Source organism: Hydra vulgaris, chromosome 08 (assembly GCF_038396675.1).
Source record: "Hydra vulgaris chromosome 08, alternate assembly HydraT2T_AEP".
In the NCBI taxonomy this organism is placed as follows: domain Eukaryota; kingdom Metazoa; phylum Cnidaria; class Hydrozoa; order Anthoathecata; family Hydridae; genus Hydra; species Hydra vulgaris.
In genome coordinates, this window is record NC_088927.1 from 12,355,001 (window position 1) to 12,382,284 (window position 27,284).

Here is a 27,284-nt window from a genome sequence, read left to right on the forward strand (position 1 = left end):
GTCATGTCATCACATTCTGGTAAAGAAAATATTTCTTCCTTGAACGCTATATCAAATATTGGTAGTTCTTTTTTTCTCCGTCTGTAGACAGGCTTCTTTGCAGACTTTCTTTTTAGCAGAGTAACATCCCTCTTATAATCACAAAAATATAATTCCAGTAATATATATATATTTTTCAATTTTTTCTTTATATATCCATGTATGAGTATATATATAATTTTTATGTTTATCCATTTAGTTTGATATACCATGACTCTTCAGCTAATAAATTCTTTTTGAATGTTGAAGATGCATTTTCTTCTTCTTCAACTAGAATAAAATATAACATTACATCTCAAAAAAAACATCTCAATGAGAGAAATTGCATAACATTTTAAAGACATGCAACTTTTAACCAAATAATCACCCAATATTAAAGATACAATTGAAATTCTTTCGTGTCCTGGAAGACCCGGCATTTCAGATAAAAGAAATGAAAGTTTACTTATTCGCATAGCAAACAAAAAATAAAAATTTATAATCTACTGATCTCAGTCGAAAAGAGGCAAAAACCTTCTGGTGTTGTTGCTAGTGCTCAAACAAATAGAATAGTATTTCAATTACATGTGGTGGGCTGCTAGCAAAAAACCACATCTAATGACAAAACATCAGAAATCCTTAAAAAACTGGTGTTTAACTCATAAAATTTGATTTATGAGCATGTGGCACAAAAAAACGTTTCTTTCAGAGATGAAATATACATTGAGGTTGATTGAAGTAAAAACCTAGTAATGCTGAGAAGAAAACCACATAAAAAAATGGGCCCAAATCGTTCTACGTATAGAACAATACACGGTAATAATAGTTGTAATTTTTTTAATTCTATTATTTTATAATAAATTTATATTGCAGATACTTGATTTATTTCAATAAAAAAAATTTGATAAAAAATCACTTTTAGTTTATAAAATATTTCATTTCTAATTTGTATTCATTTATAAAAAATATATATATATTTATATATATATGTGTGTGTGTGTATTTTAATATATATATATATATACATATATATATATATATATATATATATATATATATATATATATATATATATATATATATATATATATTAGGGTGCATCAAATGCCCCGTACTTTCAAAAATTGATCTGTCCCTATTCTTAAAACTTTCAATTAGTTCTCACAAAACACTCTGTTAAATTTTTTCAAAATTGAATGAGATTTAGAGGGGCCACCTCAAGTCTGAAACTTGCAACGATACCCTAAACAGAAAAAAAAAAAGTTTTTCAAATGTATGTCATGTTGGGTCTCAAAAGAAGCGAAATTTTATATAAATTTCAAAAATAAATATCATTTTTTGTTTAAATTGCCTTATAAAAATTTTTTTGACAACAACCATTAAAAAAATTTTATTTTATAATTTTTTGTTAAAAAATAATAATTTTTATGTCCTTAAAAAATAATAATTTTTATGTTTTAAAAAAATAATAATTTATAACTTTTAATAAATAAATTTTAAGATAAACATATAATAAAACACCTTGGTAAAGGAAAAACAACTCTTCATTGTGTGAAATTGTGTTGTATAATAAAACACCTAGGTAATGGAAAAACAACTCTTCATTGTGTGAAATTGTGTTATATAATAAAACACCTAGGTAAAGGAAAAACAACTCTTCATTTTATGAAATTGTGTTATATAATAAAACACCTAGGTAAAGGAAAAACAACTCTGTGAAATTGTGTGAAATTGAGTTTCATAAAAAGTCTGCATTGTGTGAAATTGAGTTTCATAAAAACACACAAGATAAGACAGTTTAAACAACTGATATTCTAAATTATCTTGCTGAACAAAACACTAATTAAGAATATACACAATATAAACATAAAAACAAAATAAAAATAAAAAAGGTTTATAAAATCTCATCCTGAATATTTATCTCACAATACCATTATCACAAACATTAACTTATATAAACATATCTTTATTTTTACTTTTAAAGAGTTTTTTGTTATTTAAACTTTTAAAAGTTTATTTTTATTTGTTATTTTTATTTGTTACTTTTAAAGAGTTAAAAAAGCAACTGAAAGCTAATGGTAACAACAAAAGTTCTTATTTAATATTAATTTTACTTTATATTATACAATTTTGATTAACTATTATTTAATACTCTCATATGGACAGCCAATTTCAACATTGATTAATATGGAACTAAACAATTTTAATAACTGTTCTCATTAAGTTAATGTGACTCTTTGTTTGAGACATCTTCTAAAGTCAACTAATATAAATTATTTCATTTTCATAATATATTTTCGTAATTTTAATAATTCATAATTTAAAAAATAGTTGAGCATGCATTATATAAATCGAAAATATAATTATATTACACATGTTAATAATTTATCTATGATATATTTTTGGAGCACTAAATATTTATACAAACACTAGGGTTATGACTTTTTTTCAACCCCATGCTTCTGCACTGGAGTTTGATGAACTTTTACCTAAAAACCACGAAATGAACTATTATTTGCATATCAATTGAAAAAAGTTCACTCCGCCATTGAAAAATTGGTTTTGATATAAGTACTACTATTTAACGCAGTGGGCACAAGACGTATTTTAAACAACTAAAATATGTATTAATGCATTTTAATACGTGTTTTAGACGTTATAAACACGTCTTGTGCCGATTAAGAGTACATAGTAGCACTTATGTCAAAATCGATTTTTTAATGGCGGGGTGAACTTTTTTTCAAAAGATATGCAAATAATAGTTCATTTCGTGCTTTTTAGGTAAAAGTTCATCAAACTACAGTACAGGAGCATTGGGTTAAAAAAAGTCATAACCCTAATAAACACACTAACACACACTCGCACAATTTTAAAAAATTTAAAAAAACATACTTTGGCAAAAACATAAGAAACAAAATAAAAAAATTAAAAGACTGTTACAACATAAATAAATAAACAAATTAACAAATATATATATACATATATATATATATATATATATATATATATATATATATATATATATATATATATATATATATATATATATATATATATATATATATATATAGAACCCTTAGATGTTGTCCGAAAGTTTTTCCATATTTTGTTGACAAAAAGTTAAAATTAAAATGCAAGACCGGAATTTTTTTTTTATAAATGATAGACTGCCTGCCCCAACCAAACCCTCAGTCGATGTAGCAGCACTCGCTTGCGGGTCAGGCAATTTGTCAGTCGATGTAGCAACACTCGCTTGCGAGTCCGGCTATTTGTCAGTCGATGTAGCAGCACTCCCTTGCGAGTCAGGCTATAAGATAGTCGATGTAGCAACACTCCGCGCATGATTTACAGTAAAAAAAATAAAAATAAAAACATTTTATTAAAAAAAATAAAAATAAAAACATTTTATTAAAAAAAATAAAAATCAAAACATTGTTTATATTGTTAAAAACATTCAAAATGTTTTAAAAACATACAGAATGTTTTTAAAAACATTCTGGTCAATTAAGTTTGCGTTTTTGTGGTTTTTTTATATAACAATTAATTTGTAATTAAATTAATGGTTTTGACTTTCGTCCAACACGAAAATGTTGGACGAAAGTCAAAAGTAATTAAAAGTGACGTATGTGTTGGCGTAAGAATCACTTTTTTCCTTCCGCTCTTCCCAAAGCCAACAAACTATAGGTCTATGTATATATATATATATATATATATATATATATATATATATATATATATATATATATATATATATATATATGTATATATGTATATATATATATATGCAATAATAAAAAGTTTTTTTGTATATGTAACAATAATAAATAAAACAAAATAAATTCAATATAAAATTTACTTCTAAGCCTTCCAAACGAAGATCAATAAGCTTTGACAATTTTCCCATATTTGTTGGTAACAAATTTATACCAACATTTCGACTAATGTTAAGAGTTTCTAAACATTTCAGGTTACATATACTTTCAGGAACATTTTTTAATTTATTATCTGCTAAATATAAGTGTTTTAATTTAAGTTCTTCAACATGCGATGGAAAACCTTCTAATAAATTTTTTTCAAGAACTAATGTTCTAAGAGATGGTGACCATTCTTTAACATCAGGGAGGTATTTTAATTGATTTGATGAAAGAATTAGACTGTAAAGCTTGGGAAGTCTAAATAATTCTAAAGGAACCTCTTGTAATTTATTTGAACTAAGATTTAACTTTTCAACAGATTTAAGATAACTCAAAATATCAGTTGGTATGCTTTTAATTTCATTATAAGAAAGAATAACATCTTTATAGCTTGTTAAACTTTTAAACCAATCTTCATGAAGAAAACGTAGCAAAAGCCCTTTCCAATCAGCTTTAAGATTTTCTTTATCACAAAAAATATCCCATAATATATATTTAACACCTTTGTAATTTTTCACCATAGAATTACATCCGATGCATACTGGGTAGGCAAACTCTTTGTCCTTGCTTATAAATGATCTTAAAAAAAGAAAAAGATATGGTTTTAAATATTTTTTAAAACTATAATACTATTTTTTATATAAAAATATTAAAGATAAGGAAAATATATAAACAATAACATAATATAATATAAAATAATCTATAAAGATAAGGATAGCGAGACACTTATAAATAAACAGATTGTTTACACAACTGGGCTCAGACTCAATTGTGATAGTAGTCAGAGACAATTGTTACAAATGCAAACTATTGCATTCATTAAATAATTAGTATCTCAAATAATTAGTACATATAGATAGGCAAAATAAAGCAATCAATTCATAGTTCAATGAACTAGAAAAAGAAATCTTCCTAATAACAAGGACTAGAGGAAGACGCTTTCTTAAGAATTAGAAGAAGTCTTCTTAAGAGCAAGAACTATTACTCAAAATGTAAACTTAAACGATTAGTAGACTTTCATTTGATCCCTTTCCTAATAAATGAAGCATCTTCAACAAATTTAAAATACATGCAAACATATAACAAATGAAATTGTTAATCACATAATTATACATCTTACAATAAATATAAATATAAAAATATCAAAATGCAGGTGTGCCTGATTTCAAGCTTTTTTGAGTAATTTTTTCTCTGATCTAATTTTGTGTTCACCCTATATTGAATGCATTGGGTAAACTATACTGCTATATGTTGTACTGTTTTTTGTGTTTATTGCGATGAGATTTAAAGTTTGAATAACACCATAAACTTAGCTCATAAGTTGCTGCAAGCATGATATTGCAGTGATATAACAAAGTATTCCAAAGTTTCCTTGATTGAAACAATATACTTTTCCTCACTTAATCAGTGATAAATTCAAGGGGTTGAAGAAATAGTTCAGGCGAAGAAATAGTTCACAATATTTAGTGATAACTATAAACCTTAAAAATAATACATTATTTATTGCTTTTTAATAAATAAAATAAAAAAACGTCATAATTGTTAAAACTTTTAAACAATTTATTGTTCGTAGAATTTCATTAATCCTATTAAAAGTTTATAGTTTAGTTTGAATTGTTTAAATTGAAACTGTAAAGATAAGAATAATTTTAAATTGATTTTTGTTAAGTTTACTGGGTGTTTTTTTTAAAAGAAACAACTTGTTTTCATAAAGGAATAAAAGTGTTTTGATTTAGGAAACTGGTTGCCTTGATTGGAACAAAATGGTAACTTTGCAAAAATGAAACTATTTCCAATCAATGAGGTCAAATTATGGTTGAAAGTACAGTAGGTTTGCCTGTTTGTAGTAATTAAATCAAAAATGTTTCCATACTTAGGCCATCTTTGGTTAATAAATATTTATTCCTTATGTGTTCCAATTAAGGCGACTCTCTTTTAATTTAATAACTTATATTATACAAAAAGTCTGTTAAAGTTAAGCTAAAGCTTAAACAGACTCTTTTAAATACTTTGTGTACATTAGTATAAAAGTATTTACTCTTCATATAACTGTTTATTAATACATTGATGTATATTAATATTGGTCTATCATAATCAAATATTTAAAATACATTAATACTGATGATACCGTTTCTTGTTTATCAATTATATTATTGGCCTGAAGTGTTTTACCACGTGTTTTTTGCCTAAACTTTATCGAACCTGCTTTATTAATTTTAACACAGAGATTAAATTTTCTTTTAATTGCATGTTTTCATTAAATATGCTTCTACTATTTTTTAGATAAAAGTTCACATATAATTTAAAATGGGTGAACAATGTATACTATGTAACAGTAAAGACAAACTTTATGTGAAAGCTTAGAAAAAAGGTCTTCTTGGTCATGCTGTGTCAAATCAACTCAAAAAAAAAATGATTTTGGCACCATTCCATCTCGAATTTCGATGATTTTTATAATACAAGCTTAAATTAATGAAAGAAAATTCCTTCCCATTTCATAGATATTGATATTCAGTCCCAATCTCTTTTATGACTGTTTTGATTGTAGCAAGGTAATATTTATTCAAACCTTTAACTATTATTTGAACTTTTGTATTATCAATTCTGCCATCAAAAAAACACGATTATTAATGCTAGTCCTGCATTAAGTGTCAAACCTTATAGAAAGAGGCTGAATAACCTTTCTTGGGCTCACTTAACTTTAATGTGATCTAGTATTAACTTGGTGTCATCTTTACATATTCCTACATCCAAGCTGCTGTCACAATTGCAGCTGTTTCCTATAAGCCTGTACCATACCGTATACTTACTAAAGCTGTTGGAAATACTTTCATAATTCCTTTGTCTTCATGACATTTCTGAACATTATTTTGTTGACACATTAGATTGAGTTCAGTATTCCTATTTGTTATGCAACATTCATTAATAAATAGTTCCTCTGTTAAATTCAAATTTAAATCTTTCTTTGCGACTTCTAATTGTTTGTTGCAGTTCTTCGAATGCTTTTTTTAACTATAGATAAAGTAAATGAATTTTCATTAAATAATGTTTTGTAAAATACTTTTAATACAAGTAGTTTTAATTATTTATTTTTTATCTGTTATGTCTTAACATAATGGTTGTCAAAAGTTCATTTTGAATTTAATTAGTTTTTGTTATATTTTGTTTAAGTCAAAACTTATTTGTAAATATAACTAAAATTAATTTTACATAGTTTAATTAACTTTTATTTATTAATAATTAATTTTTGTTTTTTTAATTTTTTAACTAATTGTTTTTCTCTTGTTAAGTAACAATTATCTCTTAACAAGTAATAACTACAATTCAGTATATCAAACAATTTGTAAGTTTAGTCATAAATCTATCTTTATTCTTCAAACTTTCATTTCCCCTAAAAACCAGGTTGGCTGCATTCTAATCACCTACCACTCTCCCATATGTTTGATATGTATTACATGATATAAAATAAAGAATTTGCGGGGATCCATTTACATTTATCAACTTTAAGTAAACATTGTTCATTAAGTATTTTATCAGATAATTTGTTTTGTTTTTATTGTTTCTTTCTTGTAAAAACAGACCATATCTAAGAAGATCACTTAGCGTTGGTAACTCCGATATAAGAAAATCTGTATCAGAACCTATATATTATAAAAGCTTTGATCTGCACATTTTTCTAGTCTTGATGATATTGCCATGATAAAAAAGCTTAATAATATAAAAAAAGCATAATGGTAATTACTCCAGTAAATATATTATCAATGTCTCATGAAAAATAAAATTTTACTTAAACACGTTTATATACTTCACTTTTAGACACCAAAAGATGATCCAGATAGAGCAATACTTTTTAGATCAGTAAGTTTATAGTATTTATTAGTCTACTTTGTAGTTCATAGTTTTTCACCAATGACATCATTCGGAAATGTATATAATCAAAAATAAGAACTTATATATCAACTGATAGGTTTGTGCAGATAGTATCTATGTATGAAAAGGGTTTATCACTGTAAAATATTTTTGTTATTTATTTACAGTTTTATCTTTTTCTAAAAATTGATATACTTATAAAAATCACATTGCTTTAATTATATTTATATATATATATTAAATTTTTTGTTATTTTTCTAAATGTAGCATATGTTAGTGGTGCATTGATAGAGCACTCACTCTATCCTTCTACAAATTATCAGCGCTAATCTTGAGTTCAATACTCATATCCTCATGTTATTCTTTGTAGTATAAAAATTTTAATCAGAAAACCTTATCGTTCAAAAAGTTTTATTGAGAAAACCTTATCGTTCAATATTTAAGTTAAGAGGATCTTAAAAAGATAGGGTTAAAAGGAGGAGGGGGATAATTTACCAAGCGATAAAAAATATAGCTAAATAAAAAGTAAAAATAAAAGTATTTGTAAATTAAAATACTTTAAATGATGCCATTTTTCAGCAGAAATTTGAATGTCCTTCAAAAGTCGCAGATTTTTGTCTGAATCTGTGTTGTCAAAAAATGCTTTAATAAAATCATTTAACTGTTTTTTAACAGCATAACATAATAGCAGAATAACGGTGCTTTTGGAACTTTCTGGCTTTTTTAGTGCACCAATCAAACATTCTTTTGCATTAAGAGGTTTGCGAAGCATTATTAATCCTATTACAGCAAAGTTGTTGTCTTCTACTGCTAACTTAAGACATTCATCATAACAATCAGGATTAAGTCTCTCGGAACCAACTGTTTTAAAATATTTCTTAAAATCATCATTGCGCCTTTCCTTTAAACATGTTAGAATATCTATTGAAAATATAAAAGTTTATTTTAAAAATTTGTACAAATATTTTTAAATAGGAAACACACACTAAAGACTTTTCAACTTAAGACTTGACAACACAATTTTTGATTCACTGTAAGTATGATTCAAAAACTGAGTAAATAATAGATTTTAAATTTGTTTATTATTAATTTTAAAACATTTTTTTTAATTAGAATTTAAATTTACAGTTTTTCTTCTATTAATTGTTTCTTTCTAACCATTGTTATTTTTTTTTGAGTTAAGGTGCCATATATATGAAAATAATTTCAGGAAAAACAAAACACAAAACTTAACTTATTAGCGGTATTCAAGACTTATCAGTATTGTCATTTTTATAACGAAATTACTCATATCTACCAGCAGAAAAGTTAGACGAAAGTTAGAACTATGTATTAATAGAAAATTATTCATTCGACCCTTATTCAAAACGCTGATATATATATATATATATATATATATATATATATATAAATATATATATATATATTTATGTGTGTATATATATATATATATATATATATATATATATATATATATATATATATATATATATATATATATATATATATATTTATGTGTATATATATATATATATACACATTATTGTTATATATACATATTAGGGATATGACTTTTGACTTTTTGAAAATAAAATAACTTCCTGTGATTTATGACACAGGAAATTATTTTTTTCGCGATTAATATTACGAATCATCATTTATTTAATCTTGTTACTGCTACTACTAATACATATGGTTTGCTGAAAATCATCTACAACTAGTATAGATTAGAAGTGTTTAGAACTTTAAAACATTTTGGAAAATTCCAGAATATTTCAGGCGACTTTATAACATTCTGGAACAATTTAAAACATTCTGGAACAATTTAGAATATTTTAGAATAATTTAGACTGTGGATTTATAGCTGCTTATCTAATTTTATAGTTATTACAGAAGCAACATATGGCGACAAACAAGCCGAGCAGAAGAACAAGGATGTCTGGACCAATATTCTGGTAAAATTTGAAGACTCTCATAAAAGAGGAAGAATGGTCCTTTTGGAAAAATATTCACTGAAAGAAAAGTTCAGAATGCCTCTCTAAAAGCAAATTATCGGACAATGCTGTTTCCTTGGACCAAAAATCAAAGGAAGAAAGGAGCAAATAGCGGAAATTTCCAAAGAAGTCACCAAATTGTGGGTGAATAAATTGAATTTTCCTCATGTATCTGATCAAGTTATACAAGCAAAGCTTGATAAAATACTGAAATGTTATAATGAATGTGTCAAGCAAGGAAGCTACGAACCCCTTGATGAAATTTTTGATATTACTAAAATTGATGGAGCATTGTTATCTTCCAAGGACAAGCTATTGTATTATCTCCAAGTGGAAAGCAAAGGAACAGTGGGATACTGTACAGGCCAAGCAGCCAGTAAAGAAACAATCCATCCTTCTAAAAGACAAAAACTTTCTAATAGGTCATCCAACCTATTATCTTACTATCCTGGTTTTAGTGACTCTGACTCCGAGGCTGACGACAGTGAATATGAATACAAGGAAGAAGAAGAAAAAGAAGAAGAAGAATAAGAAGAAGAAGAAGAAAAAGAAGAAGAAGAAGAAGAAGAAGAAGAAGAAGAAGAAGAAGAAGAAGAAGAAGAAGAAGAAGAAGAAGAAGAAGAAGAAGAAGAAGAAGAAGAAGAAGAAGAAGAAGAAGAAGAAGAAAAAGAAGAAGAAGAAGAAGAAGAAGAAGAAGAAAAAGAAGAAGAAAAAGAAAAAGAAGAAGAAAAAGAAAAAGAAGAAGAAGAAGAAGAAGAAGAAGAAGAAGAAGAAGAAGAAGAAGAAGAAGAAGAAGAAGAAGAAGAAGAAAAAGAAGAAGAAGAAGAAGAAGAAGAAGAAAAAGAAGAAGAAGAAGAAGAAGAAGAAGAAGAAGAAAAAGAAGAAGAAGAAGAAGAAGAAGAAGAAGAAAAAGAAGAAGAAGAAGAAGAAGAAGAAGAAGAAGAAGAAGAAGAAGAAGAAGAAGAAGAAGAAGAAGAAGAAGAAGAAGAAGAAGAAGAAGAAGAAGAAGATGAGACTACTTCTACACCAAGCAGAAAAAAATTATAAAAGCAGATTTGCAGTCAACTTGTTGACCTTAATAAGAGTATCAACAAACAAAGCTGCTAACATATTCAAGCATATGGCTTGTGACGGCATTGATATTTTTCAAGTCAACAATCAAAGAGGCAATAAAGCTAAAAAATGAAATGATTGAAAAATTGCATATAGAAAGTTGGTCCTTACACATTGATGGCTAACACATCAACGGAATCGATTTTCAAGTGGTCGTTCTTAAAAATGAAAGAAGAGAAATCAAATTGGATGTTCTGGGCTTGGTAGATGGCTGGGGAAAAACTATTGCTCAAAGATGTTCTCGATGAACTTCACCTATGAAATTCAATGCAGATGATTCTTGCAGATACCACCAGCGTTAACACTGGAAAAAAGAATGGTGTTGTTGTAATATTGTAATGAATGTTCACAGAGAAACGCATCAACAAACCTCAGTTTATCAGTTGCATACACCATGTATAAAATAGAATCCTCCGTTTGATGATGGATGAAGAACTTGGAAGTAAAACACTTGATGGATGAAGAACTTGGAAGTAAAATGTGTGTGTGTGTGTGATTAATATATATATCGTTCAGAGAGTAAAAATTGTCTGAAGAACTATAAGGGAGAATATACTATAGAATAGAGAATACTACAAATATATATATATATATTAATATATATATATATATATATATACATATATATATATATATATATATATATATATATATATATATATATATATATATATATATATATATATATATATATATATATATTTGTAGTATTGAACTTAAGATTAGCGCTGATAATGTGTAGAAGGATAAAGTGAGTGCTCTAACATTAGGGTTAATTTTAGAAGGAGAAACGAGGGAGAAAACTATAAGTTAACTTTATAGACGATACTTTTGTTAAATTTTTTTTGCTGAAGTCAAAGTATGCTTAATTAAACAGTAGAGTTAATATATTGTTAAATAATATAACAATACTGACAATGTAAATAATACTAACAAAAGCATATTCGATATAAAGTACAGCACTAATTAATTAAAATTAAAAATCTTAGTGCAAGAGAGTCAGCCATTTATTTCTCCTATTTGAAAGTTAAATTCAGCATGACGTTTTCTAATAAATTCCCCCTGGTTAAGTCCTGGTTAAGTCCTTCACGGCCTGGTTTTTACTGATGTAACAAACGCATTTCTACAAATATACATCAGTATATAAATTAATTATATTATATGTCATAATATCTTACACCAATGATAACTTATTAAATAAAAAGAATGAGCTTGTATCTAAATGTGGACACAAAACTTCTTCTTTCAAAATTGGATATGGGTGATTAAGCAGCCGTTTCTAAATTTTCCTAAAGCAAATAAAGCAAATAAACAAATGGGAAGAATTAAACATGCATTTGAATATATAGATAAATATGATATGATATGCCAGATATGCTATGCAATTAATAAAGCAAATAAACAAATGGGAAGAATTATATAGATAAAAGTATTATCAGCTTATTATAAAAGTAATTAGATTGTCCCCATTTTGAGTATGGAGCTGTTACTTGGAGCCCAAATCGGAATGGAGAAATTGATAGACTTGAAAAAGTTCAAAATACCCTTAGAATTAGAAATCAGGAAAGAGTGGAGTGATTTAATCCAAATGTTCAAATTAATAAAACGAATTCCTGAAATAAATTTGTTCAACCCAACTGAATATTTTAATACTAATGATTGAGCAAGAGGCTATAAATTCAAAATATATAAAGAGACAATAAAAACACACAATAACTGCAAGTTTAAAAGAAAGCGGAATAGTATCAAAAAGAAATTGCTCAAAAAATGCCTATACAGAATAGTATCGAAATTTGGATTTAGAAATAGTATCCAAAAACTAGCAAAGAGGTAGAACATGCGAGGAGTGTTGCTACATTGACTGACAAATAGGTAGAACATGCAAGGAGTGCTGCTACATCAACTGAGGGTTTGGTTTGGGCAGACAGTCTATCAATTAAAAAAAAATTGAATCATAATCATTTTTTTCAAGTCCCTTTTCGAAATTATTCTCTTTTGAGCTATTTTGATCTTATTCTGCTTTTCGTATCTTAGATACAATTCCTTTTTTTACACTTTTGGTTTTATTCTCTATTTTGATATTATTCCAAAAAGTTCCTTTTTAGTCTTATTCAGTTTCGCTGCTTTCAATCATGTTACTGCTACCCCAAGTTTAACACAATCAGACAATTTTTTTCTAATAGAGTTGTTAATGACTGGAATGTACTAACACAAGAGTCAAAAAACATAAATCAATTTTCAAATCACTCTTTGCAATGGCATCATGAAAGGAGGAAGCATTTTTTTTTCACAGTGAAAAGGTGAAATATATATAAGAGTAAATCAAAAAACAAATAAAAATTGTTTCGAATAGAAGATTTAAAAAACAAAAAAAAAATAAAGTGAAAACAATAAAAATATTAAAGAATAAAACTTGAAGAAAAAATTTAATAAACAGAAAAACTAAACGCAAAGTTATAAGAATAAAAATGTTTGTGATTAAAAATAAAAAACTTTAATAAGTTATTAAAAGAAAACAAAAATAACATTATTCAAGTTTTATTAACTTATGTTGTTTGGATTGTTTACATTGTTGTGAAATTTTGTGCATCGTATATATTAACGTGTACATTTGTGTATTGTTTTTGCTAACTTTTCTTTTTTTGTAGTCTTGTTGCTAATTATAATTAGCAAAAGAATTATTTTTATTGTTTTTTTTTTATGTTTTATGCTATTATTCAAGTTATTTTTTGTCTCATCATAATATATGAAAATATCCTTTTGTTTTCATTTTTATTTCATATCATCCTTCTGATCGTCAATCATTGTGTTATTTTATTCATATGTTATCTCTCTTGTCAGTTTATTCACTTTTTCTATTTTTTGTGTTTATTGTCTTTTTATGTTATCTTGCTTTTTTAAATATTATTGCTCTTCTTTTTATTTTGTTTTATTTTCTTTTGGTCGCTAAACCACTAAACCACTTTTTTTTGCTTAACTTGTTTATTTTATTAAGGTCACTCCAATGACTAGTTTTTAAATACAAGTTTTTAAATACAAGTGAAACCAAAACAAACCTAATTTTGTAAAATTATAATTAAATAATAATAGTTAAAATAAATAATTATTCCTTTCTTCCAGGTCTTGAAAGAGTTTGGTTTGAGAAACAAATAAACAAATGTATGTGTTGTAAGATGTATTCTGTTGTGGTATTGTTCTTTCACTTAAAAAGATATTATTGTTAAATTCTTATATTACGATTATTGATTCTAAACTTTAAAAAAATGAATGGTACCCATTGACAGCCTTATTATTAGCTACAAACAAACATTATACATACATTTATGTATGATACATTAACATTTTTCATACATACATTTATGATGAGGTAACTCAAGTTGGAGATAGTAGTCTTAGATTAAGAGGAACACCAGAAATAAATCCTACTGCTGAACAGCTGTCAAACTATATAAAATGAAACTTAAGTGTAGCAGAGCCTCCAACTATCTGTACTTTTACCTCATAATGCCATAATCAAAGAGTTTATTGCCTGTCCTTCAGAAGTTCCTGACTCGACTTCTCGTACACAGTCGATTGAAAGAGGCGTCAAGTTGGTAGCTGCAGATGCAAGCCATGTTTGCACATATGAGCAAAGAGAATCATTTATACATGTTCAGCATGTATATATGATGCATTCAAAATATCAGTTGCAAAATTGACATGACAACCCTTGAAAAGCTGCAGAGGAAGTAACGAAAGACTTTGAAAAATGTTAATTAAACTCGGGTTTTACTGTTATTTATTTACTTTTAAAAGAAAGGGGGAGTTTTTTAAAATGATTAACACCTAAAATGACCAAAAATTTGAAATATTCAAATCAAAATTTACCGAGCCTGAACTTATTAGAAGTTTGTTTTTTAAATATTCCTGTATTTATTATATATAACTAATAGTAAAAATATTCTTTTTTTATTTAAAAAAAACAAAACTTTTTTTTTTGAATTATTTGATTTTTAAGCATGTTTCCAACATATTTGGGCATTTTAGATGTATTTTTTGAGTTTTGCGTCAAAATGCATTTTAAATGTTTATTTTTATGTTTTATCATTGTATTCATTTTATTGAAAAAAACATTGGAAATGACCAAAACTTTGAGCGTGAACTCTTCTTTGTAAAATGCCAAAAGAAGCAGAAAGATATATAGAAAAAAAAAATAGGACCAATGGTTTGAAACTTTATTAAATTTGGGTAATTTGATGAGGGACCATTTAAATCTGCATTAGGTGTGCTGTGCTTATTATATTAAAAATTAAAAAAAATTAAATTAAAATAATAAGATCCTAAAACTCTGTTAATTTTGATTGGGGAATGTTTGACCATGGGTCAAACATTCCCCAAAATGTCAAAATGGTCATTAAAAAATGTCAAAATGGTCATTAAAAAATGACCATTTTGACATTTTTTAACCTAATAAAGGTCTAATTTTAAAATAAAAATATGGAACTGTTATAAATGTTTGTTTTTATATAACACCTGCAGGGTACATTCAAACTACATAGCCATGGAACATTTGACCAGTGGTTACATAGATCATTGCATTTCTAAGTTATATCGTTGTTGTTAGGTGATAATTTTTTTATCATTTTAAACCTCACTTTTTAACAAAAATCATTCATTATATATACTATTCAAAGCATGCATCTTGACTCTTGTCAACAATTAACAACTTTGCAATAATCTTAAAGTATTAAACATTTGGATAGTTTTATGATAGGAGCTCCAAAATCTTGTATATATTGGTAATAATTGTGAATTTATTACCAATATATACAATTTTATGTGAACTTGTATACATTGGTAATAATCTCTAGTGCTTGTTGCTGTTGCCTTATCTGGGGTAGATCTTCTAATGATGCCTTTTCTGTTTTAAACAAGGTGTAAAAACGCATTGTAAACGTAGTTGGACCTGCTCTTGCAGCCAACCTCCAACCATTATCACATCGTCATAATGTTGTTTCTCTTTCTCTTTTCTACAGATACTATAATGGGCACTGCTCTAAAAAGCTAGCATCTCTTGTGCCATCTACTAAAATTCAATCTTGTATTACTCGTATTTTTTCCTCGAACATCAGTTCTTTTCCTTCAATTAGCTTCCTTTATCTTGTTTTCCTGATTTATATAGTTTGAGATTATTTAAGTCATCTGTCAATCGTTTTCTTGCTCTACAATATTCATCTTTTCTCTTCCAGTAACTTCCATCTCTAATTAGTGTTTGCTTGCAGCCTTGTTGGAAGCGAAGATATTCCAAAAAAAAACAATATTAATAAAAAATCAGAATTGTTTCCAACTGTGCTTCAACACATAGTTAACCACACCAACTTTATAATTGAAAGATAAATACTACTTTTATTAACCATTCATGAATCTTATTCCTAAGTCAGTTTCTTTTTGTAAATAGAATAAAGTTTGTTTGCTAAGCTTCCTCCTTATACTTCCCACTACATGCAACCCATTAAAGTTAGGGTATTTTGTCTTTATTTATTTCTTAGATACAATTAAATAAATTGCATTGTAAAATAGTTGCTACAAGTATTTTTTTTTAAATAAAATTTAATTGTACAACAAAACATATAAAAATAAAACATTTATTAAAAAAGGTTATTATTTTATAAATGATCAAACAATCAAAACTAACCCTCTAGGTAATTGAAACTACCCTTGAAGTGGGTTACAATCAACCACCTTAAAGTTAACTACTAAAACAGTTAAAGAACTCAAAAGAATCAAGATTTTAAATACATTTTTTTTTTTGGCTCAAGTCCATTAATTACAATGCTGCCAAAGTTTATTCATTTCTGTCAATACATAATTTAGAAATAAACAAAAGCATACTAAGTGGTTTTTATATATATCTATATGTGTATGTATGTATGTAAGTATGTATGTATGTATGTATGTATGTATGTATGTATGTATGTATGTATGTATGTATGTATGTATGTATGTATGTATGTATGTATGTATGTATGTATGTATGTATGTATGTATGTATGTATGTATGTCACATAACATCATCACATAATTTTGTGTGAGCATTATTATCAAGAAATAAACAAAAGCGTATAAGTGGTTGAATATTCTGGGTCTTCACCTATATAGCTATAGATATACTCACTTTTTGAACTTTTTTATGCAAGAAAAATAAATGATTACCTCTTACATCTGATCTTTCTTGGTAACCATATATCAGATCAATTGTAAAATTAGCATCTGCGAAGGTTGTATTCCTTTATCAAATTCAACATTTTCTTACTCCGGATTCTATTCTTTATCTCTATAAATCTCAAATCCGTCCTTGGAATACTGTTATCATATAGCTAGGGGGGGGGATCTTCCTATTATGCCTTTTCTCTTTAAGACAAGGTGCACAAACGCAATGCTAACATAGTTGGACTTGCTCTTGCAACCAACCTCCAACCATTATCATACCATCATAATGTTGCTTCTTTTTCTCTTTCCTATAAATACTGTTACAGGCACTGCTCTAGTAACACGAGAATAAATTTTAGTAGATAGCAAATTTAATAGCTAGCGTCTCTTAAATTTGCTATCTACTAAAATTTATTATTGTGTTACTCGTTATTTAATCAAGTCTCATCCTTTTTCTGTGACTGTTCCTAAGTGCTCCAAAAACTCTTACTCCTCTAGTTTTTTCCTTGAACATCAGTTCTTTTAAATTCGCTTTCTTCATCTTACTTTCCTGATTTATAAAATTTGCGTCACTTTTTAAGTCATCTGACAATTTTTATCTTGCTCTATAAAATTTATCTCTTCTCTTCCAACTCTAATAGTGGTTGCTAGAAGCCTTGTTGGAGTTGGAAGCAAAGATAAAGAACTTGGAAGTAAAACACAATCGCTGAACATCGAATATTCATTTGTATCTCAATTGTTGAAGAAGTACGAACAACTTAAAACACAGTTTGATAACGGAATAGAAGTAATTCTCAAAACATCAAGTTGGAAAGATGATACAAAAATTTTATTTCATCTCACTCAAGTGTTCCAATTTTTTGATGAAAAGAGACATTTTCCATTGTTCAGGTTTCAGAAATTACCCAACATCAGCAATGTATTCCAGAGCTGTACTAGCGAATCTGGCCTTCATTTTAATTCCTTCAACAAGGACAGTTCTGCAGAAATGTCGATTTAAATCATATGGCTAGGCAGACCATTGGTTTACAGACCAACTGTACAACGAAAACGACAATAATAACTTGCCTGAAGTACTGAATCCATGCAAAAAAGCTTTAAGCTCTTTGAAAAATCACTGGAAGCGAGAGTCATCCATACTACAGATCCCCAGAAGTAATCAATGCGCAGAGCGCGCAATCAAAGTAATGCAAGAAATATATTTGTCATGCAAAAATAAAGACAAACTGCACCTTCTATTCCTTCTATGAAACAAGCAACAGCAAGAGCAAGGTCAATGCTCTGAGTCATTGTTGAATTGAAAATTTATTGTATTATATGACTATGACATTCTAAATAAATTTGAATACATAGTACTTATGTCAAAATTGATTTTTCAATGGTGGCGTGAACTTTTTTCAAAAGATGTGCAAATAATAGTTTATTTCCTGCTTTTTAGGTAAAAGTTCATCAAACTACAGTACAGGAGCATGGGATTGAAAAGTCATAACCCTAATATATATACAGTATATTAGTGTATAGTAGTATTCCTTTAAATTGAAAACCAACAGTGACCAACACCGCATACCAACACCACATAACTAACGCTGTTTTAATAAATTATTTTTTTTACTGATTTTTTTTCATGTTATTAGAAGAATTAAAAGATATATATTATTAATTTTAGTTATATTATTGATAAAATATAGTTGTTACTATATTATTTTTAGCTAGACTTAAATGACTATTAAATTTTTAATTACTTGCTAAAACTTTTTAATTGTATCAGTGTTTTTTAAAAGGGCAGATTTGCTCAAAACTTCTTTAGCAAATATGCTCTTTTAAAAAACATTGATTTAACTAATAATATTGGTAGTTGAATTTTTTTATTTTTTTAGACAGCATATGTTAGTTGTGCATTAGTATTTATTATTATAAATTGCTCACTTTCTTCTTCATCTCATTATCAGCGCTTATCTTGAGTTCAATTCACATACCCTTATATTGTTCCTTATAAAAATTGACTGATTTTTAAAGATTTATCTTTCAAGATTTATGTTTGGAAGGCCAAAGCTAGAGTTAAGAGGAAGACATAAGAATGGGGAAGAAAAAAAGGAAAAAAAATACCCTGATAAAGCAGCAAAACATATAACAATAATATATAATATAAGCAATAAATGAATAAAAATACTTTAGATGGTGCAATCTTTTAGCAGAAATTTGAATGTCGCACTTTACCAATTGATTTTTGTTTAACTCCAAATCTTTATTCTCAAAAATTACTTTGATTACATCATTAAAGTGATTTTCAACAGCATAACATAATAGCAATACAAGGGTGCTTTTAGAATATACTGTTTTTTTTAGTGCATCAATCAAACAGTCTTTTGCATTACGAGGTTTGCGAAGCATTATTAATCCTACTACAGCAGCATTGTCTGCTTCAACTGCTAACTTTAGACATTTATCAAAACAATCATGAGTAACACTCTTGGAATCAACTGTTTTCAGATATTCAAGAAATTCATCATAGCGTTTTTGCTTTAGACATGTTAGAATATCTGTTGCAAATATAAAAGTTTATTTTAAATATTTTTACAAATAACTTTAAATAGGAAACACACACTAAAGACTTAACTGGTAAACTTAACACTAAGTCTTGACAACACAATTTTTGACTACTAAATTCTTGACAACACAATAAGAAAAATAAAAAATAAAAAAATAAAAAACTAACAATAAAAAAATTAAAAAATAAATAAAATTTTTTTGATTCACAGTAAGTATGATTAAAAAATAGATTAAATTTATAATTAAATAATTTTTTTTTTTTGATTTTTAAATATTATTTTTAAATCAGAAATTAAATTTACAGTTTTGAGTCTATTAATTTTTTATTTCTAACCATTGTTCAGGCTTGGCCAGGAAGGCGCGCGATTTCAAGTCTTTATATGACCAAGCAAATAATATTTTGTTTTGATGATTTAACCACGTTTTTTAACAAATGTGCTAAAAAATTGGTTTTTAATTACATTGAAAATAAATTACTTTGACACGATTATCTTTACTAATGATTTTATATTAGCAAAATGCTTTTAAATTTAAGTATCATAGAAAGTTGTACAATTTTTTACTTATGTTGTTTAATTATATAAGATTTTTTTATAAGTAAAAATAAAAAAAGTAAAAATTAAAAAAAAAAATTAAATTTTATAAGCAAAGACTTTAAACAGCGAAGGTCTTTTTAATAAAATTTATATAAGAATCATTAAAGTTTTTACTAATAAGAAAAAAAAGACAAACTTTTTTGAAAGCCATTCGAATTAAATAACTTTGAATTTACTTACATTTTTATAACACATTTAAATAAAGTAACAAATCACTACTAATAATTTTTTATAGAAACATTAATGAATAATATATACTTTTTTATATTTAAGTGTTAATTTTTATTATAAATTTTTTAAATAAAAGAAAACTATATCAATTTTTTAAATAAACAATTTAATTATTTTTTATTTGTGCGAAGAATTGTTAAGAATATTTTTTTAAACTTTTAAATGTGCTTGTTTATTGAACAATCGTCAGTTGTAAGTTGTTACATTATTTAAAAAGGGTTTCGCAAAATATTATTTTATCAAAATATTAGTAAAGATAAATGACTCAAGGTTATTTATTTCAAACATAATTTAAATAACCTTATCGTTATAGTTTATTATTTATTTCAGTTTAAATTTTAATTTTGCTACTTTAGTTTTATTTACTTTAATTTTGTTTTCATAATTTTTTTTACAAAGATTTATTAGCTTCTTTAACCATAAGTTTTTTTTTAAGTTTCTTTATAGTTAAGTTAAGATTTGATTTAACTTTTTTTTGCGTTTTTAAAACATATACAAATTCTCAAAACACCTTAACAGCCACGGTCAAGTCAAGTAACCATGACCATATTGCAACATAAAACCGCACACACACACACACCTCCTCCCTGGCCAAGCCTGATAGCCACTCCTTTTTTTGAGTTAAGATGGCATATATATAAAAACTAATTCACGAAAAACTTTACTCAAATCTCGTTGACTTAACATACTTAAAACTTCTACTTAATGTTATCTTCCTAATGTTTTTAACATTATTTTTATGTTAATTTTCTGCTATTGATCTTAAAACATTTTGTGTTTATCTGATTTTAAATTAACAAGTTTAATTTTTTCACTAGTTTGTTTCAAACCATGGATTTTTTTATTAGTTAATAAAAAATCCATCCTTTACAAGGAGCAAGTAACCACGAAAGTAAAGACAAAAATGAATTTTACCCCCATAATAGTATTTATACAAAAGACACAAAGAAGCAACATTGTAACAATGTGACAATGGTTGGCTGGAAAAGCAGGTCCTACCATGTTTACAATACATTTTTGCAGCATATCTAAAAGAGAAAAGGTATTATTTAAAGATTCACTCCATATGCCCATCAGTATTCTATCTATGGACGGATTAGAGATTTATAGAGATAGAGAATAGCATCTAGAGAAAGAAAGTGGCAAACAAAATAAGTTGGACCTTACCAAAAGCCAATTTTGCAGGAGATTTAATGTAGTTATTTCTAGAAGACAAAGGGTAGATGATATATCGAGTACATTACCATTCATAAATATAAACAGATCTAGGTTGTTGCAATAACAATTAGCTGAAAATTTTTTTATCTGAGTTAAGGTGTTGGCGAGACTAGAATAAATAGTAGTATCATAGCAAACAATGCCACATTAGATAAAAGAATTTCTCGGAGATCATTAATGTAAATTAAAAAAAGTAGAGGGTCAAAGATAAAACCTTGACAAAGCCCTAAAGCTACAGGAAATGGAAAAGAGTGCGGTTCATCAAGGACAACATTTATACTAAGATTAGTTAGGAAGGATTCAATAATCCTAAAGATATCACCTGATACATCTTAAGAAAAAAACCTATTGAAAGACTAGCATGCCATACTTTATCAAAGGCTTTAGAATCGACGAGAAGATATTCTGCTACTGGTAACGTGTAACCCAGTACAAACTGCTTCATGTCCTGCTGACTTGTAGGATATGCTTTTTTAGACAAAGACTCTGATATTTTACGCTGTAAAATATCAGAGTTAGTAAGTGACCGGGTTTGATATTTGACCAGGGCTGGGGCCGGGTTTGATAAAATATAGCCAGAGCTAGGTTTATGACCGGGCTGCAAGAACATTTATATAACTTAAAGTATATATTTTTAATTCAAAATTCTTGTTATAGTTTGTATATATATGCATATATAAACATCATCATTATCATCATGATCTTATTATCATCATCATCATGATCAGCATCATCATGATCATCATCACCAACAACATAAAAGAGGAAGGCTTAAGCCTGATGATGATCTTGATCATCATGATCGTTATAATGACAACCATCATCATAATTATCATTATCATCATCATCATCATCATCATCATCATCATCATCATCATCATCATCATCATCATCATCATCAGGCTTTAGCCTTCCTCTTTAATGCTGTTTCTATAATATAAACAATCTAGAGCATTTTTTTTTCCTAACTGATGCTTATTCATACAATATGTTAGGCACTCTCTTTAAGTTTTCTTACTTCTACTGTTACCACTTTCTACTAAAGCTGCTACCTTTCAACATGCTGACATCTAAATTACTTTAACCTATTCTAACAAACATTGCTCAATACAACGATTTTTCTAATCTGTCTAAGATTATGCCTCCTTTTCTTGTCTTGCTAAAGTCACACTATACATCCATCTAATCACCTTCTATTTCGGCAAATAATACACCATATAAATACAAAAGTTCATATAACAATGAAAGGATATTGTATGCCAGCATCTAAATAAATAGCAAACATATTTTTATACCCATAATATGTATGCATAAAGCGCATCTTTGAAGATTTTATTCCTTCTGGAATAAAAGCTTAAAAGCTTGTATTCCTTCTGTTCAATATTTAGTCAAGCCTCAATCTACTCTGCAATTTTTACCATCTTGAGCAGTTACTTTATTAAACAGTAATCATTTTATTCATCTTTTTTACAAAAATATCTCCCTTATAAACAAATGTCCTATTATGATTCCAAGAAGTCGATGTAAAAAGGTTCTGTCTGATGTTAAGCTCTGTTATTCTCAATTTCTCAACTGAGAACAACTCTTCACTTCTTGTTTCTCAAGATTCTAGAGACTTTTGGTAAGTCCTCAAAAGTGTCATTAACTAAAGTAGGTCTAATATATAATCTATTTCATGGGTCTGATCTCTTTACTTCTCCCCAGAATAAGGCAGATAAGTGCTACAGACTAGATTTCTATCATAGTCTTGAAAAAAGTGTTCCACAGAAATTGGTTTCAATTTTTCAAAACTCTAGAAAACAATACAATTTTTTATAAAAAGGCTTTTGAGGTTATTAAATTATTTCTCTCTAACTACAGTGGTAAAGTTATTCTTGAAGGCCTACCCTCTTATTTATTTCAAGTAGCTTTTAGGGTATCACAATGTTCTATCTTTGCTCCTGTATTGTGACTTTTCTACAATAACAGCCTTCATGAAAATTTTACATCTAAGTGGCTCTATTTGTTAAAGACTCAACCTTATACTCTTTTATTGACAAAAAATCTTCACCTTTTGATTGCTTAGAACATGAAGCCAGTTTTTAATATGATCTCTCCTCTGTAACAGCCCAAGGCTTGCAGTGGCTTGTGGATTTAAATTCTGGACTTAAAATCCACATTTTTTTTACATAACAAAACTCATTTATATACTGTTAAAAAAAATTGAAATATTGTTGACATTCCTATATTGATGAATAATAACCCTCTTACTCTCAGACAAAGTCTAAAAGCACATTTTAAATGTAATTAGACCTGCTTCATTCGCCAATCTTGAGGCACTTTCCCATTGTTGTGAGGTTGCATTTTTTTTAAATGAGCTATCATCTAAATTACGATTAACCACAACTAATTCTTACTTGGCTTCTTATTCAACAAGTTGCATCCTTTTACTGTATCTGTGCCTAAGTCTAAGACTTTTATAAATCCAGATTTTTTTCTTTGCACATCAAAAAGGCCTTATAACTCTTCACTATCTTCAAGTTTTTTTTTTAATACATCCTACAACTTTATTAAGTCTTTAGCTAACCATTTTCTAGTATTTTAATCTACCCTCTATTTTAAAGTATCTCATAACTTAATAGTGGTTGCTTGAAATTTTGTTAGATGTAAATTAGAAATTAAAAATATCTAAATATATTCAAGTATATAATAAATAGTTAATGTAAGTATAAAACTATAATACAAAAAGTATTATAAATTTTTTCTAGTCCCGGATATCAACCCCTACTAAATCCTATAATTTTGTTGGGGCTGGAAATGCTAAAAGTCTCATTTTTAGCCAAGCCTTTGGCCGGGGCCCCAGTCACTTACTAATCAGAGTATTAACAGAGTCATGTTGCGCATGGATGTTTGTAATTTTGGTGTGCATTGTCAAGGCCACATTTGGAGCCCTTTTGTTGAGGTTTAGGGTTTATTATAAGTAAGGAGGTAATTGCTTGGACTATAAAATAGTGTACTGAGTACTACCTGTGCTTGAAATCGAGTACTTTAACCATTTTAAAAAATTACTAAATTTTCAAAAACTATAAAATACAAAAAAACCATCGTTATCACCAAGTTCTCTTTCACTAATATTATATTATAGGCAATTCTCAAGTATTTTCACTAATATTTGTGGTCTTCAAAAAAACTTTTCTTCTGTTAAGTCTTATCTTTTGCAAAGTTCACCAGACCTACTTGCTCTTTGTGAGAATAATTTTATTTCAGCTGTCTCATCTTGTGATCTTAGTGTTGATGGTTATCTTCCTTAAATTTGTAAAGACTCCAATAGTTACATTGCTTGGCTTGGGCATTTACATTTGTAAGAATTCAACCATTTGTCAAAAACTAGGTTTTAATTCACTGACTATCTTTTATGTGCTTTCATCTAGCACCACTTCAATCTATTTGTTCTATATTGCTCATACTTATCTCAAAACTGCACTCTTTTTGATGTTTTTTCTGATCAAATTGACCAAGCCCTCTCTCTTTATCCATCAGTAAACATTGTTGTTGTTGGTGACTTTAATGCTCATCACACTAAATGGCATGGCTCTAGTGTCAGTGACTCTGCAGACATTAAGTCCAACAGCTTTTGCCTTTATCAATCTCTAACTCAAACAGTCAACTTTCCAACTTGTTTTCGAAACAACCTAAATCATTTACCTTCTCTACTCCACTTATGTCTTGTTTCTGATCCAAGTCAGTGCTCAGTTTCTCCACATTCACCCTTAGGTACTTCTGATCACAGTTTGATCTCTCTAAAACCATTAACTCATTATTCTTCTTCATCATCAGAATCCTCCTTACTATCGTACCTCTCACAACTACCTTAGAGCTGACTGGGACTCTTTCAGTGATTTTCTTTGTGATGGCCCTTGGGTAGACCATTTTGTCTTCCTGCTGATAAATGTGGTTCTTACATAACCTCTTGAATTCAGGCTGGCATGGAATTTTTTATTCCCTAGTTTATTATAGTGGAGAAGAGTTTGTGCTGCTGCAATTTCCAATCGAAACCATTACTTCCATATCTATCAGCAAAACAATTCTCAAGAAAACAGACGCCTGTTTACTATAGCTAGAAACCATTGTAAAAAGGTTTTGTCTAACACTAAAAGCCGATGTTTTCAGATCATAAAATCTTATATTTCATCTCAAAAATTAGGCTTTCAGAACTTCTGGAGAAGTTTTAACATAATCAATAAAAATGGCAAATCTGTTATTCCACCTCTCTTGTACATTTCAGATTTTGTCACCTCACCTAATGACAAAGCTGAACTGTTTGCTAAGATCTTTTGATCAATATCATTTTTTGATTCCACTAGTTCTACCTGATATAGCCGACAAACAGGTTAATTCATTGCTTGACATTTGTATCACTCCAGCTTCTGTATCTTAAGTGACTCCTGCTTAGTATGTGGTTTGGACAACATACCTGTTGTAGTCTTACTTACTATCTCAAGTGTTTAATAAGTGCTATTAAACACTTAAAAGTATATAAGTATATAATATCGGAGTCCTAATTTCTGGCATGCTGAAAAGCAGCATCTGTTATCCCAATTTTTTTAAATTCTGGAGAGTGATCTGACTCCTCTAACTAAAATCCTACTAGTTTACTTCCTATCATAAGCAAGGTTTTTGAATCTTTAATTAACAAACACCTAATCTCTCATCTTGAATTTAATAACCTATTTTCTGATCATCAATACTGATTTCGAATTTCTCATTCTACAGCCAATTTGCTGAATATGAATGGTGATCTACTCAACGAGTCATCTACCCTTCATCTTCAAGGAATAATTCTTACTTTCGATCTTTCTTGGAAACCATATATCAAGTAAATTTTAAAATTAGCATTTGCTAAGATTGCATATCTTTATCGTACTCAACACTTTTTACTTCGGATTTTTATCTCTATATATCTCAAATCCATCCTTGTATGGAATACTATTGCCAAATCTGGAGCAGATCTTCCAATGATGCTCTTCCTCTTTTAGATAAGGTGCAAAAATGCATTGTAAACATAGTTGGACCTGCTCTTTCTGCCAACCTCCAACCATTATCACATTGTCGTAGTGTTGCTTCTCTTTCTCTTTTCTACAAACACTACAAGGGACACTGCTCTAAAGAGCTAGCGTCTCTTGTGCCATCTACTAAAATTTTTTCTTGTGTTACTCGTCATTCAATTAAGTCTCATCCTTTTTCTGTGACTGTTCCTAAGTGCTCTAACAGCTCTTACTTGTCTTGCTTTTTCCCTTGAACATCATTTGTTTGGAATTTGCTTCCTTTATCTTGCTTTCCTGATATATATAATACCAACCTTCCAAGTCGTCTGTCAATCGTTATCTTGCTCTATAAACTTCATCTTTTCTCTTCCAGTAATTTCCAACTGAAATAGTGGTTTCTTGCAGCCTTGTTAGAAGTGAAAATGTTGAAATGAATTGACCTGGAAATAGCGAGTTTTGGCATTAGACAAAATCCTTTTACAATGGTTTGCAGAAATGGTAAACAGATGCCTATTTTCTAAAGAGTTGTTTTGTCAATATATATGGAAGTAATTTTTATGATTGGAA

At 27.9% G+C, this 27,284-nt stretch overlaps 1 protein-coding gene across 2 annotated transcripts in view; it reads right to left on the reverse strand.

Moving 5' to 3' along the window:
- LOC101239195 (leucine-rich repeat serine/threonine-protein kinase 2) overlaps positions 1 to 27,284 on the reverse strand; it is a 142,771-nt gene that overhangs the window by 93,776 nt on the left and 21,711 nt on the right. The window contains exons 3-4 of one of the 2 annotated variants that reach the window (XM_065803102.1): positions 19,269 to 19,638; positions 3,875 to 4,511 (exon numbers count right to left, since the gene is read on the reverse strand). In XM_065803102.1, the coding sequence (XP_065659174.1) occupies positions 3,875 to 4,511; positions 19,269 to 19,638 (1,007 nt within the window). Of the gene's footprint in view, positions 1 to 3,874; positions 4,512 to 8,359; positions 8,718 to 19,268; positions 19,639 to 27,284 lie in introns of those variants that run through there. The other variant, XM_065803103.1, reaches the window with a different exon arrangement.